The following is a 15,397-nucleotide window of genomic DNA, read 5'->3' on the forward strand; positions in this document are numbered from 1 at the left end:
CTAAAATTATGGCTTTTAGTTTTGGCCACCCCAAGATTTTAAGTGGCCCCATCTGGCCACCCCTATGAAAAATTTCTGGAGGCGCCACTGAGTATCGTTTCTGTTTCAGTTGGCCGATGAAAACTAAACTTAAAAAATATAAAGTAAAAAAAAAAATGCGGTGTCGCGCCATGCGTCATCATGACGTGGAGGATATGAGTGGCAGGGGGAGGAGTTGCCTTCCGATTGCTTCGGAAAAGTTTTGCTTGGAAGACAAGCCACTTTTTTGTCTGTACTTGGCCCCACGACGTAAGGGGATCTATTGAAAGGTGGCAGAAATTTTCGGACACGCCAAGAATCCGTTCAATCGCGCTTCTGCTTCGAGTCGTTGGGTCCACGTTGAAACTTCGAGTCCTGCTTTGTTAGCCTCGCCTAGTTTAGCCGCTAACAAAGGGAGAAAACAACGCGCCTGGGCTCACTGCGGTGAACTGAGCCGCGTTCTGTTCAAGCCAGCCGCACTTTCTTTTCTGTTGCGTTTCTCTTTCAGGTTTTATCGCACAGTGACAGATGGCGTACGTGCCGAAACATTCTTCTAGAAGCAGAAAACATTATTGTGACGTCACATGGAAGAATAGCTCGATAACAGAATCGGTTGTCTGTCGCACCTGAGAATGCGGGATCGAATCCCGCTTGAGGTCTTTGAATTATTATTTTTTTTTTCTCAATAAAAAAAAGAATGATGGCTCAATAAAAAAAAGAATGATGGCTGCCTGATAAATAAAAACACTGTTAAAATAAAAAGTTTAAAATCAAGCATGCTTTTTCTGTACTTGTATCAAGTATATTGACAGATCGTATTCAATTTGTGGTAGGATTTAACGAAACAGATGGAAAATGTGTAGCTGTCTGAATGAAAAAAAAGAAAAATTCAGAAACAGCAAGAACAGGACTACAAATGTACACTGATAATGAACAAAAAGGTCAAATGACCTCACAGCTACTTAAGTTTTAATCAAGTACATTTATTAACAACCTATACATAAAAAAAGGGAAAACTAAGAGGTGTGCCTTGAACACCAAGTAAAGTACTTCAACCTCGCACTGGTTTGAGGTCAAAAGGTCAAATGGCCTAGGAGCTATTGAAGTTTGAAGCTAGTCAATAATTTAAAAAATCATAAAAAAAATTTGGAGGCATAAATTGGAAAACTAAGAGGTGTGCCTTGAACAACAAGTAAAGTATGTCAACCCTGCACTGGTTTGGGGTCAAAAGGTCAAATGGCCTAGGAGCTATTGAAGTTTGAAGCTAGTCAATAATTTAAAAAATCATAAAATTTTTTTTGGAGGGATAAATTGGAAAACTAAGAGGTGTGCCTTGAACACCAAGTAAAGTACTTCAACCTTGCACTGGTTTGAGGAAAAAGGTCAAATGGCCTAGGAGCTATTGAAGTTTGAAGCTAGTCAATAATTTAAAAAATCATAAAAAAAATTTGGAGGCATAAATTGGAAAACTAAGAGGTGTGCCTTGAACACCAAGTAAAGTATGTCAACCCTGCACTGGTTTGGGGTCAAAAGGTCAAATGGCCTAGGAGCTATTGAAGTTTGAAGCTAGTCAATAATTTAAAAAATCATAAAAAAATTTTTGGAGGGATAAATTGGAAAACTAAGAGGTGTGCCTTGAACTCCAAGTAAAGTATGTAAACCCTGCACTGGTTTGGGGTCAAAAGGTCAAATGGCCTAGGAGCTATTGAAGTTTGAAGCTAATCAATAAATTAAAAAATCATTTAAAAAAATTTGGAGGCATAAATTGGAAAACTAAGAGGTGTGCCTTGAACACCAAGTAAAGTACGTCAACATTGCACTGGTTTGAAGTCAAAAGGTCAAATGGCCTAGGAGCTATTGAAGTTTGAAGCTAGTCAATAATTTAAAAAATCATAAAAAAAATTTGGAGGCATAAATTGGAAAACTAAGAGGTGTGCCTTGAACACCAAGTAAAGTATGTCAACCCTGCACCGGTTTGGGGTCAAAAGGTCAAATGGCCTAGGAGCTATTGAAGTTTGAAGCTAGTCAATAAATTAAAAAATCATTTAAAAAAATTTGGAGGCATAAATTGGAAAACTAAGAGGTGTGCCTTGAACACCAAGTAAAGTATGTCAACCCTGCACTGGTTTGGGGTCAAAAGGTCAAATGGCCTAGGAGCTATTGAAGTTTGAAGCTAGTCAATAATTTAAAAAATCATTAAAAAAATTTGGAGGCATAAATTGGAAAACTAAGAGGTGTGCCTTGAACACCAAGTAAAGTACTTCAACCTTGCACTGGTTTGAGGTCAAAAGGTCAAATGGCCTAGGAGCTATTGAAGTTTGAAGCTAGTCTATCGATTTAAAAAATCATTTAAAAATTATGGAGAGATAAATTGGAAAACTAAGAGGTGTGCCTTGAACTCCAAGTAAAGTATTTCAACCCTGCACTGGTTTGGGGTCAAAAGGTCAAATGGCCTAGGAGCTATTGAAGTTTGAAGCTAGTCAATAATTTAAAAAATCATTAAAAAAATTTTGGAGGGATAAATTGGAAAACTAAGAGGTGTGCCCTGATCTCCAAGTAAAGTACTTCAACCCTGCACTGGTTTGGGGTCCAAAGGTCAAATGGGCTAGGAGCTATTGAAGTTGGAAGCTAGTCAGTCAATTTAAAAAATCATTAAAAATTTATAAATATATAAATTGGAAAACTAAGAGGTGTGCCCTGATCTCAAAGTAAATTACTTCAACCCTGCACTGGTTTGGGGTCAAAAGGTCAAATGGGCTAGGAGCTATTGAAGTTGGAAGCTAGTCAAAAAAATTAAAAAATCATTAAAATATTGTAAAGAGATGAATTGGAAAACTAAGAGGTGTGCCCTGATCTCCAAGTAAAGTACTTCAACCCTGTACTGGTTTGGGGTCAAAAGGTCAAATGGGCTAAGAGCTATTGAAGTTTGAAATTTGTCAGTCAATTTAAAAAATCATTAAAAATTTATAAATGTATAAATTGGAAAACTAAGAGGTGTGCCCTGATCTCCAAGTAAAGTACTTCAACCCTGCACTGGTTTGGGGTCAAAAGGTCAAATGGGCTAGGAGCTATTGAAGTTGGAAGCTAGTCAAAAAATAAAAAAATCATTAAAAATTTATAAAGCGATAAATTGGAAAACTAAGAGGTGTGCCCTGATCTCCAAGTAAAGGACTTCAACCCTGCACTGGTTTCGGGTCAAAAGGTCAAATGGGCTAGGAGCTATTGAAGTTTGAAATTTGTCAGTCAATTTCAAAAATCATGAAATATTTTTAAAGAGATAAATTGGAAAACTAAGAGGTGTGCCCTGATCTCCAAGTAAAGTACTTCAACCCTGCACTGGTTTGGGGTCAAAAGGTCAAATGGGCTAGGAGCTATTGAAGTTGGAAGCTAGTACAGAACAAACTTTATATTATTGCCGTGGCCAGATCAATAAGTTAAAAGTTAAGGTTATCTAAATGGTGTCTTGCATGTATTACGGAGAATGTTACAGTCCAGAGACAAGCAAGGACAAGGCCTTTTCCTTAAAGCAGACCCACGATATCGATATATCAGACCCATCCCCCACTACAGTGCATGCAAATAAATACAATTTTGAATTTAAACCCACTTATATCCTCGATTTATAGGGTGAAAATAGCAGAACATATGAATGATGCATCATAATTTTTGCGCAACTCAAATGTGGAAAACACATTTTGACTTCATGGGCTTATATGCATTGACCTATTACCTATAGGCCTACAGCTCGCTCGCTAATGACATGATTTATTAAAGAACATTGTGTTAATGAACACTTTTGACATAGATTAATTGCCTGGGTTTTTTTTTCAAATTTTATTTGGCATTCCATATTTTATTTATATATTTTATTTTTTGTTTTGAGTCCGATTAACCCATTCAGATTTATAATGTATATAATAAACATGAGCAAGTTGTACTGTGTTCCTTTTCATATTTAAAGGCATTGGATTATTACAAGTAACTATATAACTTTTTTTTTTGATTGATGAATCCCAATGACAGCCTTACTTTACTACTGTAAACTACTACTTTACTACTTCACTAATGTACTGTACTTGCTTCAAAATCTAGATTAAAGTAATAAAAGTAAAAGATACCACCCACTCCAATCATTTGGGTAATTCCTATTTTACTTAATTAAAAAATTATTTACTTTATTAATTCATTCAATAATTCGTTTCGTTTCAACATTACAGTTAGAACATAATGGAGTCTTGCATGTAATAATGTACACTAAAATGAAATCCACAAAGGCATCCAATTACATTGGAAAACCATAATGTGCAACACGTAATTAAAAATACAATTATAACATTTCAATAGTAACTGTCAAGGTATTGGAATCTTCTCAATTATTTTTTTGTTCCAAGACGTAAGCAAAACCCAAACATGTCAAATTCTACTAGGTGCAACTTTCAAATAACGGAAGAATCCTCCCAGCCTGTAGACATTGTAATAATAATCAAGTCATTAGTTTGATAGATGATTACTTGTCATTTAATCTTTTTTTTTTTTTTTAAAGAAAGAGCTGTGAATTGTAAAGGGTGTGTTCACTTTATCATTTCATTTCATTTCATTTGTTTATTTCAGGCCGTAATTTTCCTTGTCAAGACAGCAAACATATACAGCTCTTATAAACATATAACACAAAAGAGCAGCAAAACTAACATAGCAACATCAACTACATGCCTGAAAAGGAGTGGGAAGAAGAAAACTTATTTAATCCCACCCCTATTCTCATCTAATTAGGAACAAAAAAAATCTTGCTACTTCCTTCCAAAAATGTAGGCAACCAAAAAATCAGTTCAAACAGTTATGTACAATTTCATTTTTGTAACAAATGTTGTCCCTTGACATGAAGTTACCACAGGTAACACCCAAACCCAAAAACAATTTCATACCAACATGGTAATGAAAGTTAAACCATACCAACTATGGTAAAGGCCACTCACACAGGGCAAACAAATTATAAATGGCAACAATAACTATACCAACAATGGTACCGGGCAATATACCAGCAATGGTAAGAAACAACCAGCACTCATACCAAGACAACTTATTGATGTAATTAAGACCTTATATCAGTATACTGTGACCAGACCATAAATTTGTATAACCGTTTAAATCTGTAGATAGTTTGGCATCGCTTGTGTTGCATTCCCAGATTACTCCACACACAGACACACAAAAACTTTTACGAGTTGTTCGAATTTTTGGTATTTTGAAGTCTCTCTTTCATTGTAAAAAGGTTTTACAATTTAATTGGTAATAATTTATTAAATGCTTTATAGAGGATTATTGAGGTATTATACTTTACAAGATCGTTAAATTTTAGCAGCTTTGAGTAAATAAACAAATTATGTGTGTGCTCCAGAAACCCGACCTTATGGATGATTCGCACAGCCCGTTTCTGTAAGGTGACTAAAGGATTTATCATGCTTTGATAGGTGTTTCCCCAGACTTCAACACAATATGAGAAGTATGGAAGAACCAAGGAGCAGTATAAAGTGCGGAGTGCGTTCTCGTCAAGAAATTGTTTAGCTTTATTTATAATTGAGAGACTCTTGGAAATTTTTGTTTTTATATGTCTGATGTGGGTTTCCATGTCAGTTTACTATCAATTTTGACACCTAAAAATGTATTCAGATCTGCGTTTTCAATTTGGAAACCGTCAATAATTATATGCAAATCAGAATTAGTTTTAACGCTACCAAACATCATAGCTTTGGTTTTACTCAAATTTAACGACAATTTATTTATATCCATCCATTTTTTTATTGTAAACCAACATGAACAAACCCTGGCTATTTTTGGAAGAAAAATTTTTTGAAAAAATTACAATGTAGATACCACATAGATGTTTATGGATATGTACATAACTAAGTAAAAACATAAATTTGATTTCAAAATACTTTATTTAGACTGCCTATCAATAAATAAGTAATTTCATTATTTTTTATACAACAAATACTCCACTTCAGAAACAATTAATTTTTTTATTTTCAATACCTTTAAAGGATATATATTCTTTCATCCTGTACCGGTTCTCCTGACTAGGATCACGGGGGTGCTGTAGCCTATCTCAGTAAACTTTAGGCAGTAGCTGGGTTACACCTTAACACTACAAGTACCAGAGAATTCTGGTACTCCTACAGGTCCCAAGCAAAAGCTGATTTTTCTTCTCCCCGGTAAAAACCCTGAGAGGTGGCCAGAATTACCCAAGTACTTTTGAATGAGCAAGTCCTTGGTCAACAGACAACAGCTCTTCATATATAAATGCAACCACTACAGTAGACATGCATTGCGTTGGAATGCGGCCAAAACTGAGGAGAACACACCATGGTTGAACTATTCATTTGATATTTTGTGTCAGTTCAGGTTTATTTATGGGGTTTTGCACATTTTATTAGTGTGTTGTTTTACAATTTTAATGTTGGACATATAAAATACTTCTTACAGTATACTTGTTGAGCCTGTATATGCTCACATATACAGATTTTTTTAATAGACTGACTAGCTTCCAACTTCAATAGCTCCTAGCCCATTTGACCTTTTGACCCCAAACCAGTGCAGGGTTGAAGTACTTTACTTGGAGATCAGGGCACACCTCTTAGTTTTCCAATTTATCTCTTTATAAATTTTTAATGATTTTTTAATTTTTTGACTAGCTTCCAACTTCAATAGCTCCTAGCCCATTAGACCTTTTGACCCCAAACCAGTGCAGGGTTGAAGTACTTTACTTGGAGATCAGGGCACACCTCTTAGTTTTCCAATTTATCTCTTTATAAATTTTTAATGATTTTTTTATTTTTTGACTAGCTTCCAACTTCAATAGCTCCTAGCCCATTTGACCTTTTGACCCCAAACCAGTGTCGGGTTGAAGTACTTTACTTGGAGATCAGGGCACACCTCTTAGTTTTCCAATTTATCTCTTTATAAATTTTTAATGATTTTTTAATTTTTTGACTAGCTTCCAACTTCAATAGCTCCTAGCCCATTAGACCTTTTGACCCCAAACCAGTGCAGGGTTGAAGTAATTTACTTTGAGATCAGGGCACATCTCTTAGTTTTCCAATTTATATATTTATAAATTTTTAATGATTTTTTAAAATTGACTGACTAGCTTCCAACTTTAATAGCTCCTAGCCCATTTGACCTTTTGACCCCAAACCAGTGCAGGGTTGAAGTACTTTACTTGGAGATCAGGGCACACCTCTTAGTTTTCCAATTTATACATTTATAAATTTTTAATGATTTTTTAAATTGACTGACAAATTTCAAACTTCAATAGCTCTTAGCCCATTTGACCTTTTGACCCCAAACCAGTGCAGGGTTGAAGTACTTTACTTGGAGATCAGGGCACACCTCTTAGTTTTCCAATTCATCTCTTTACAATATTTTAATGATTTTTTAATTTTTTTACTAGCTTCCAACTTCAATAGCTCCTATCCCATTTGACCTTTTGACCCCAAACCAGTGCAGGGTTGAAGTAGTTTACTTGGAGATCAGGGCACACCTCTTAGTTTTCCAATTTATCTCTTTATAAATGTTTAATGATTTTTTTTTAATTGACTGACAAATTTCAAACTTCAATAGCTCCTAGCCCATTTGACCTTTTGACCCCAAACCAGTGTAGGGTTGAAGTACTTTACTTGGAGATCAGGGCACACCTCTTAGTTTTTCAATTTATCTCTTTATAAATTTTTAATGATTTTTTTATTTTTTGACTAGCTTCCAACTTTAATAGCTCCTAGCCCATTTGACCTTTTGACCCCAAACCAGTGTCGGGTTGAAGTACTTTACTTGGAGATCAGGGCACACCTCTTAGTTTTCCAATTTATCTCTTTATAAATTTTTAATGATTTTTTAATTTTTTGACTAGCTTCCAACTTCAATAGCTCCTAGCCCATTAGACCTTTTGACCCCAAACCAGTGCAGGGTTGAAGTAATTTACTTTGAGATCAGGGCACATCTCTTAGTTTTCCAATTTATATATTTATAAATTTTTAATGATTTTTTAAAATTGACTGACTAGCTTCCAACTTTAATAGCTCCTAGCCCATTTGACCTTTTGACCCCAAACCAGTGCAGGGTTGAAGTACTTTACTTGGAGATCAGGGCACACCTCTTAGTTTTCCAATTTATCTCTTTATAAATTTTTAATGATTTTTTAATTTTTTGACTAGCTTCCAACTTCAATAGCTCCTAGCCCATTTGACCTTTTGACCCCAAACCAGTGCAGGGTTGAAGTACTTTACTTGGAGATCAGGGCACACCTCTTAGTTTTCCAATTTATACATTTATAAATTTTTAATGATTTTTTAAATTGACTGACAAATTTCAAACTTCAATAGCTCCTAGCCCATTTGACCTTTTGACCCCAAACCAGTGCAGGGTTGAAGTACTTTACTTGGAGATCAGGGCACACCTCTTAGTTTTCCAATTCATCTCTTTATAAATTTTTAATGATTTTTTTATTTTTTGACTAGCTTCCAACTTCAATTGCTCCTAGCCCATTTGACCTTTTGACCCCAAACCAGTGCAGGGTTGAAGTAATTTACTTTGAGATCAGGGCACACCTCTTAGTTTTCCAATTTATATATTTATAAATTTTTAATGATTTTTTTTAATTGACTGACTAGCTTCCAACTTCAATAGCTCCTAGCCCATTTGACCTTTGGACCCCAAACCAGTGCAGGGTTGAAGTACTTTACTTGGAGATCAGGGCACACCTCTTAGTTTTCCAATTCATCTCTTTATAAATTTTTAATGATTTTTTTATTTTTTGACTAGCTTCCAACTTCAATAGCTCCTAGCCCATTTGACCTTTTGACCCCAAACCAGTGCAGGGTTGAAGTACTTTACTTGGAGATCAGGGCACACCTTTTAGTTTTCCAATTTATCTCTTTAAAAATATTTCATGATTTTTTAAATTGACTGACTTGCTTCCAACTTCAATAGCTCCTAGCCCATTTGACCTTTTGACCCCAAACCAGTGCAGGGTTGAAGTACTTTACTTGGAGATCAGGGCACATCTCTTAGTTTTCCAATTTATACATTTATAAATTTTTAATGATTTTTTAAATTGACCGACAAATTTCAAACTTCAATAGCTCCTAGCCCATTTGACCTTTTGACCCCAAACCAGTGCAGGGTTGAAGTACTTTACTTGGAGATCAGGGCACACCTCTTAGTTTTCCAATTTATACATTTATAAATTTTTCAAATTTTTCATAATTTTTTGATTGACTGACTTGATTCAAATTTTAATAGCTGTGATGTCACCTTTTGTTAATTATCAGTCTACATTCGTAGTGCTGTCCTCTCTGTTGGATTTAAAAAAAAAAAATTATAATTAAGACAGCTACACATTTTCCATGTTTCTGTAAATCCTAGCACATATTGATTACGATCTGTCAATATACTTGAGACAAAATGCGTGCTTGATTTAAATTTTTTTATTTTAACAGTTTTTAATTAGTCAGGCAGCCATAGAAAAATACAAAGAAACACAGTTCTTAAGCGGGATACGAACCAGCGTTGTCACGTATAAGCCACGAATAACTTCACCACTAGGCCATTCTAGCACATGACGTCACAGGCATGTTGTTGTTGTATATAGACTAAATGCACCACACCTACGCCGTCTATCACGGTGCGGTAATACCCGAAAGGGAAACGCAAAAGAAAACAAAGTGCGGCTGGCTTGGACAAAACGCGGCTCAGTTCACCGCGGTCTGGGCTCGACACGTCGCCGAGCAAGCAAACATCAAGTCCCAAAATGTCAGGTGAGTAAGTTGACTTTTGACTCAGTTGTCTCGAAAATACTATACATTACAATTCGAACGTTTAAAGACACGAAATGTATAACTAGGGCTGTCACGCAGCACCCCATTCGTGATTTTTAAAGCCAAAAGGAAAGGATTTTATCTTCTGTTTTTGATCGTTTTACTAATTTTAAAGTGATGTAAAGCACTTCAATTAAATTATTTTCTTGTAACAATTCTACATATTTAGCTATCTAAAAAGGGAGAAATGACCTCTCAGTTCTTACATAGTTGCTGGACACAAATCTACAAAAATACATTTACAATGTCTATAAATGGCAATTTATCCAGTTGAAAATACTGCGTAGATGGCATACAACCCAGTTTAATCCGTACGATATGGGGTTTTCCCAATCCAATAAATGTCCTAACTAGGGATGTCCCGATCCAGGTTTTTGCACTTCCGATCCGATACCGATACTAGCCGATACCGAACCTATCTGAGCATGTGTTAAAGTTTAAAGTTATTTAGCCTCCTTACTTAGTTGTCAGACTCATGTTGAAAAAGGTTTTAGTACTCTTGATAACAACTAGCCAGCTGAATTAGGCGAGTTTGAATAACACACAACGGTTGGTAACAAGAAACTGACGTGTTTATTCAGTGACAAACACAAAACATTATAAATAACAAACAGAAATGGCATAGTCGGTCAGTAAAACGTGCAAATAATATTGTAAACTGTCTTAAAAAAGCAAAACACACCAACAACCTCAGGAGAAAATCCCACAAATCCCCCAAGCTATTAGATGCTTTTAATGGTTCGTGCATTAGTTGCAAAAATTGTATAAAAAACCTCTCAGGTTTAAATAAACGACTATTTCAGTATCATGTTAACATTTTAAAACAGTAAATAAAATACTCAAGTCCCCATTCTGTATCAGCAGCTTTAAACTACATTCAATTCATTTAATTTTGCGAATCAACTGTTAAAGTTGTTAAAATTGCTCCTGTTATTTCATAATTTCCCTTCTGTCTACTTTCAACATTTGTCTCATTGCGTCCCGAAGACCGCGCTGTGTATTAGTTCCGCTTTACTTGACATACAGTATTTCAATAATCGGGAATGTGGATGTTTTTGAATCGTTCTCGAATCTTCCACGGCTGAATCGCGTGTTGGATGGTGCGTCTTTACTCACGTGAGATAATGGCTCGTCATCCAGAATGAATTCTTTGGCAATGACGCATGTTATTCCCTGGGCTTTGGGACTGTCGAGTGCCAGTTTGTCACGCATAGCAAAAGTTTCTGCCAGTGTTAGTTGCGTAGGACCTTTCTTTTTGTCTTCGGTTTTCTTAACATACTCCTCATATTGTTTGTGGTGGTATTTCGCTAAATGCTTGATTAGGTTGGTTGTATTAAAACTTCCTACAGCTTTACCACAACGCTTGGCTTTATTGTGGCATATGTAGCTCTCTGCCTCTTCGTCTTTGTCGTCCTTTAAGGTGAAATGATCCCACACAGCTGACATTTTTACCGATAAAGTCTCTCGGTAAATTGGGAGACGGTAATGTAAATGTAGTGTGTTGAAGGTGTGCCGTAAAATGCGGACCGGATTTTAGGGAAACCGAAGCAAAAATTGGAATGGATTATGTAAATCGATGCGCTGGAAAACCCGGACCGGACTTAAAAAAAAAAAAAAAAAAAAACAGGATCGGAATTTTTCCCATGTTCCGATCCGATTCCGATGCACATTTTTTTGCCCATATCGGCATCCGATCCGATCCAAATATCGGATCGGGACATCTCTAGTCCAAACTGTCAGGAGAATACTCCAGATTTTCGACTTGTCATGGTCCATTCAAAATATAACTAATTTAAAAGTAACTTTTAGTTTATTATTCACATTAGTTTTTTGTAGGTGAAATGTCGCATTTGTACTTTCAACCTGTCATACACAAACAGCAGCCACCTCCTCAATGCTGAGGCATTATTGGGCCAAGCTTGAGAATGAAGTTTCTGATACAGGTATATGTGGCAGTAGGGGTCAGATTATAACCATTCCTTTACTTTTCCACAGTAGCTTTGTTGGTCATTTATTAGGAATCGGTAAATAATCATTTATTTATTGTCTTCTTAATTTTTTTTCTGATGGCCTAGGCCTCCCAGGTAGCAGACAGACGTTGAAATGATGTTGAATAAACATTCCACTGTCAATCTTATATCGCTGAATCAACGTTGACAGCCGACGTTTATTTGTCATCACTTTTGCACCCTCGATTAATGTCGTTCAAACGTTGAAATCCTTACAAAAGCTAAACGTCATTTCGATTATTAATAATTTTGGAACAATGCTGAATCAATGTTATGTTTTTCTTCAATTTCAACCATGATGCTATTAATGCTTTCAAATATGCCCATATTTTAGGGGTGCGCGATATCCATTTTTTGAAACCGATATCGATAACTTCCTGCTCCTCAAAGCCGATACCGATAACCGATAATAAATATATAATTTTTAGATGTATATTCAGTTTTTGAACCCCTGGAGGTTAAAAAAACTAGTGGTGGATTCAACATAGATTTGCCTTTGACCTAACCAGATTTTTCATGATGACATCAACATTGTTATAATGAACAAAACAAAAGACCAGAACAGTCTGGACTTCAAATAATGTGCCAATGTTTATTTTTTCAAATATAGTTTGAGTCAATCACAATCAATTAGTCAATGTCATTGAAGAGGTGTTTCTTGAACAATGAGCACTGAACTAAAACATAAACCCAACATGTATTGTGCTTTGTCAACAGATAAAAACATTTGTTGCTACAGGAGAGGAGACTGCTGTGGTCTTGGTCTATGAAACAATTTAACCTGGCAATTACGCCTATCAATAACCAAATGACTAACATTACACGTCCATATGTTTGTGGTGAAACCTATATGTGCCACGCATGGTTACCGATCAAAGTATCGAGGAGCGAGACAATCGAGGAGCGAGACAATCTCATCATACTTTGCGGGTAAACGTTTATCTGAAAAGTGGCGGCGGCTTGGAGTGATGAATGTGGGCTCCAATTGACGAAGTAGCCGCCTGAATCCTATGTTTTATGCAAGGGAAAAAGGCTGGTCGTCAAGCGCCTACATTTGGCCACACAGCTGGCTTTGAAATTGGCTGGGCAGCTTCATTTGCAGCCCGCACGTCGTCGTACACTTTTAAAACACCATTGAAGCAATTGTGATCTTTTAGGTGGCTTACTAAGATGTGTTGTCGCTCGACACCTTCTTCCCTCCTCGTGGAACTCCGGCTTTTGCTTGTGTCACAAATTGCTGGTGAAGCGGTTTCCTCTGACAAATCCCACCCTACAGATATTATGATAGTTTTTTTCTTAGCCAGCCGTGCTGCACAGTACTGCTGTCACTTGAGCATTATGGCACAGAAAGGGAGCGCTTGATTTGTTGTAAAACTCCCTCTTCCCAAACCACACGCAGTCACTAATACGTTGTACTGCCAAAACAGGAGAGGAAACAAACGCACACATCTCAATCCACCAACACCGTGCCAACAATATTATACGTGTATTATAGGTCCTATTAATAATAATTATTGGATTTATTTGGATGACGTCATAATTCCTATTATCGGACCGATAATTATCGGACCAATAATTATCATGTACCTCTACCATATTTAAAGGTCTTGCTTTGGTGATAGACGGAAGAAACAGCTAGGGTGACTAATAAAATATTATACATGAATGATTAAAAAGAAAAATATCAAATAATTTAATAATGAATAAATAATACAATAAAAACTAGATTTCCCAATTTCAATTGAATCAGAACAATAGAAAACTTCATTAACTCTCAGTAAAGTTATCTCCACTACAGCAGCAAATGCATATTGTGACGCGGCCATCCCTATCTGCCTCTTCAGTGAATCTGAAAAATACAAAAAAAAACACCATTCACAGTTAATTCATATCAAGGAATTCAAGCAGGTGTCATGGTTTAGTTCAGTATTTTGTGGTGAAGTGACTTTATCAACCAATCCCAAACCAAATTAATGCTACATATGGGAACGGAGCTAGCTAGTTAGAAAAATGGCTGCACTGTGTTTGTGTTCAATAAATTAGACAAGGCTTGATTGGGTCATATCTAGTGATTTTAGTGCTTTAATTGGAAAAAGAATTACCTTTGCCTGAACTAAGTTCTACATAGCTAATATCAAGGCTATGTAGGTCTTCGCTTGTATGCCAGCTACAGCAAATGCACTGTTCCTTACAATTTTGGTAACTTTGTTGCGTTGTGTCAGACAAACCGTTTTATGTACAACTTTGATGACATATGCGGTTTATTCCACCGTAAGACATCATTGTTGATAAAGGCTCTGAAGAAAAGCAACAGGCTTACCTTTAAATATGTTTCCAGTGGAGTTCGTTTGAGGTGATACGCTGTCTTCCCGCTCAGCCACGAACACGACTATCTTTTGACCATAACTCCCACTCATCTATAATTCAATGACTTTTCAATCATATTTCTCGGTCAATCGAAAATCAAGTATTTGTCAACATTAGTTCATCAACTATAAAACAATGTTAACTAAATCAACTAAATCATCGTCTGACAAACCATAGAACAATGTTGTTTCAACATCACTGTCAGGTGTCATCGGTATGTGCAATGTTGTCTCAACTTTGTTGAATGTCGAACATTTCAATGTCAACCTTACTGATGATTTTGATGGAAAATCAATGTTTAGTCAACGTCGGTCTGCTATCTGGGCATTTACATGACGAAGTCGGGAGTCAAGTATTGCAGACCCGTGCCGTCCATAAGGCGAGCTAGGCAAATGCCAAGTGGCGCCGCAGCGTCGAAAAGGGCGTCAGGAAAAATTTTCAAATAATATTTGATGATAGCAGTATTCAAAAAATTATACTTGACAATAAAAGAACAACAAAACATATCGTAATAAGTCTTTAAATAACTAGAAACTGCAATTTCTGGAGAAATTACTTCTGGTCTTTGCCGTGTGGCGATAAAGAGCTTACCCCCACCCAGGGCTATCAATAGAATGGACAAACACGCCCGTCAATGGCATTAAACAAAGTAAATGCCATTAGAAATGAATGGGAAATTTGGACGTCTATGGCCGTCAGTGGAATTGGGGATGTTTGGGGGACACGTCCTATTGATATCTGCAGGCAAGAAAATCTCTCACCTTTCGGCGAAATTCGCCGTTTTGAAGTAAAAAAGGATGACCTACGTGAATCGTGTAGATCCGAGGAGAAAAATTTTTAAGGGGGGGGGGTCGTTTGTAGGCATGTGCCAGTTACCTTCACGGATTACCATGCTATGAAAACGTCGCGGTTATAAAACCACTAACATTTTCCGTCATACAGTAGTACGTATTCGTTATTTTTCATGTGTCGAAAATGCAGCCAGAATTAGCTTGGCGCGGCAGCGCTTACCCCTTCCCCTGTTTGATGCTGCGTGTGTCAGTGACGCTATTCCAGCAAACCCAAAAACAAGCACTCCAAACGCAACACGTAAATTCTTCAATTTATTGATCTCTCAAATCGTGGTAACTGAAA

General features: G+C 36.4%; 1 protein-coding gene across 4 annotated transcripts in view; it reads left to right on the forward strand.

The window, feature by feature from the left end:
- Positions 1–220: 220 nt before the first annotated feature.
- LOC130928531 (gastrula zinc finger protein XlCGF57.1-like) overlaps positions 221–15,397 on the forward strand; it is a 73,303-nt gene continuing 58,126 nt past the window's right edge. For all 4 annotated transcript variants that reach the window (XR_009066695.1, XM_057855213.1, XM_057855212.1 and 1 more), the window contains exons 1-2: positions 221–448; positions 9,777–9,827. Coding sequence is in view for 3 of the 4 variants with exons in the window: in XM_057855213.1 (XP_057711196.1) it covers positions 9,821–9,827 (7 nt within the window). In the remaining variant the exon portion in view is untranslated. The remainder of the gene's footprint in view (positions 449–9,776; positions 9,828–15,397) is intronic.

The sequence above is a fragment of the Corythoichthys intestinalis genome, chromosome 13, assembly GCF_030265065.1.
Source record: "Corythoichthys intestinalis isolate RoL2023-P3 chromosome 13, ASM3026506v1, whole genome shotgun sequence".
Taxonomy (NCBI): Eukaryota; Metazoa; Chordata; class Actinopteri; order Syngnathiformes; family Syngnathidae; genus Corythoichthys; species Corythoichthys intestinalis.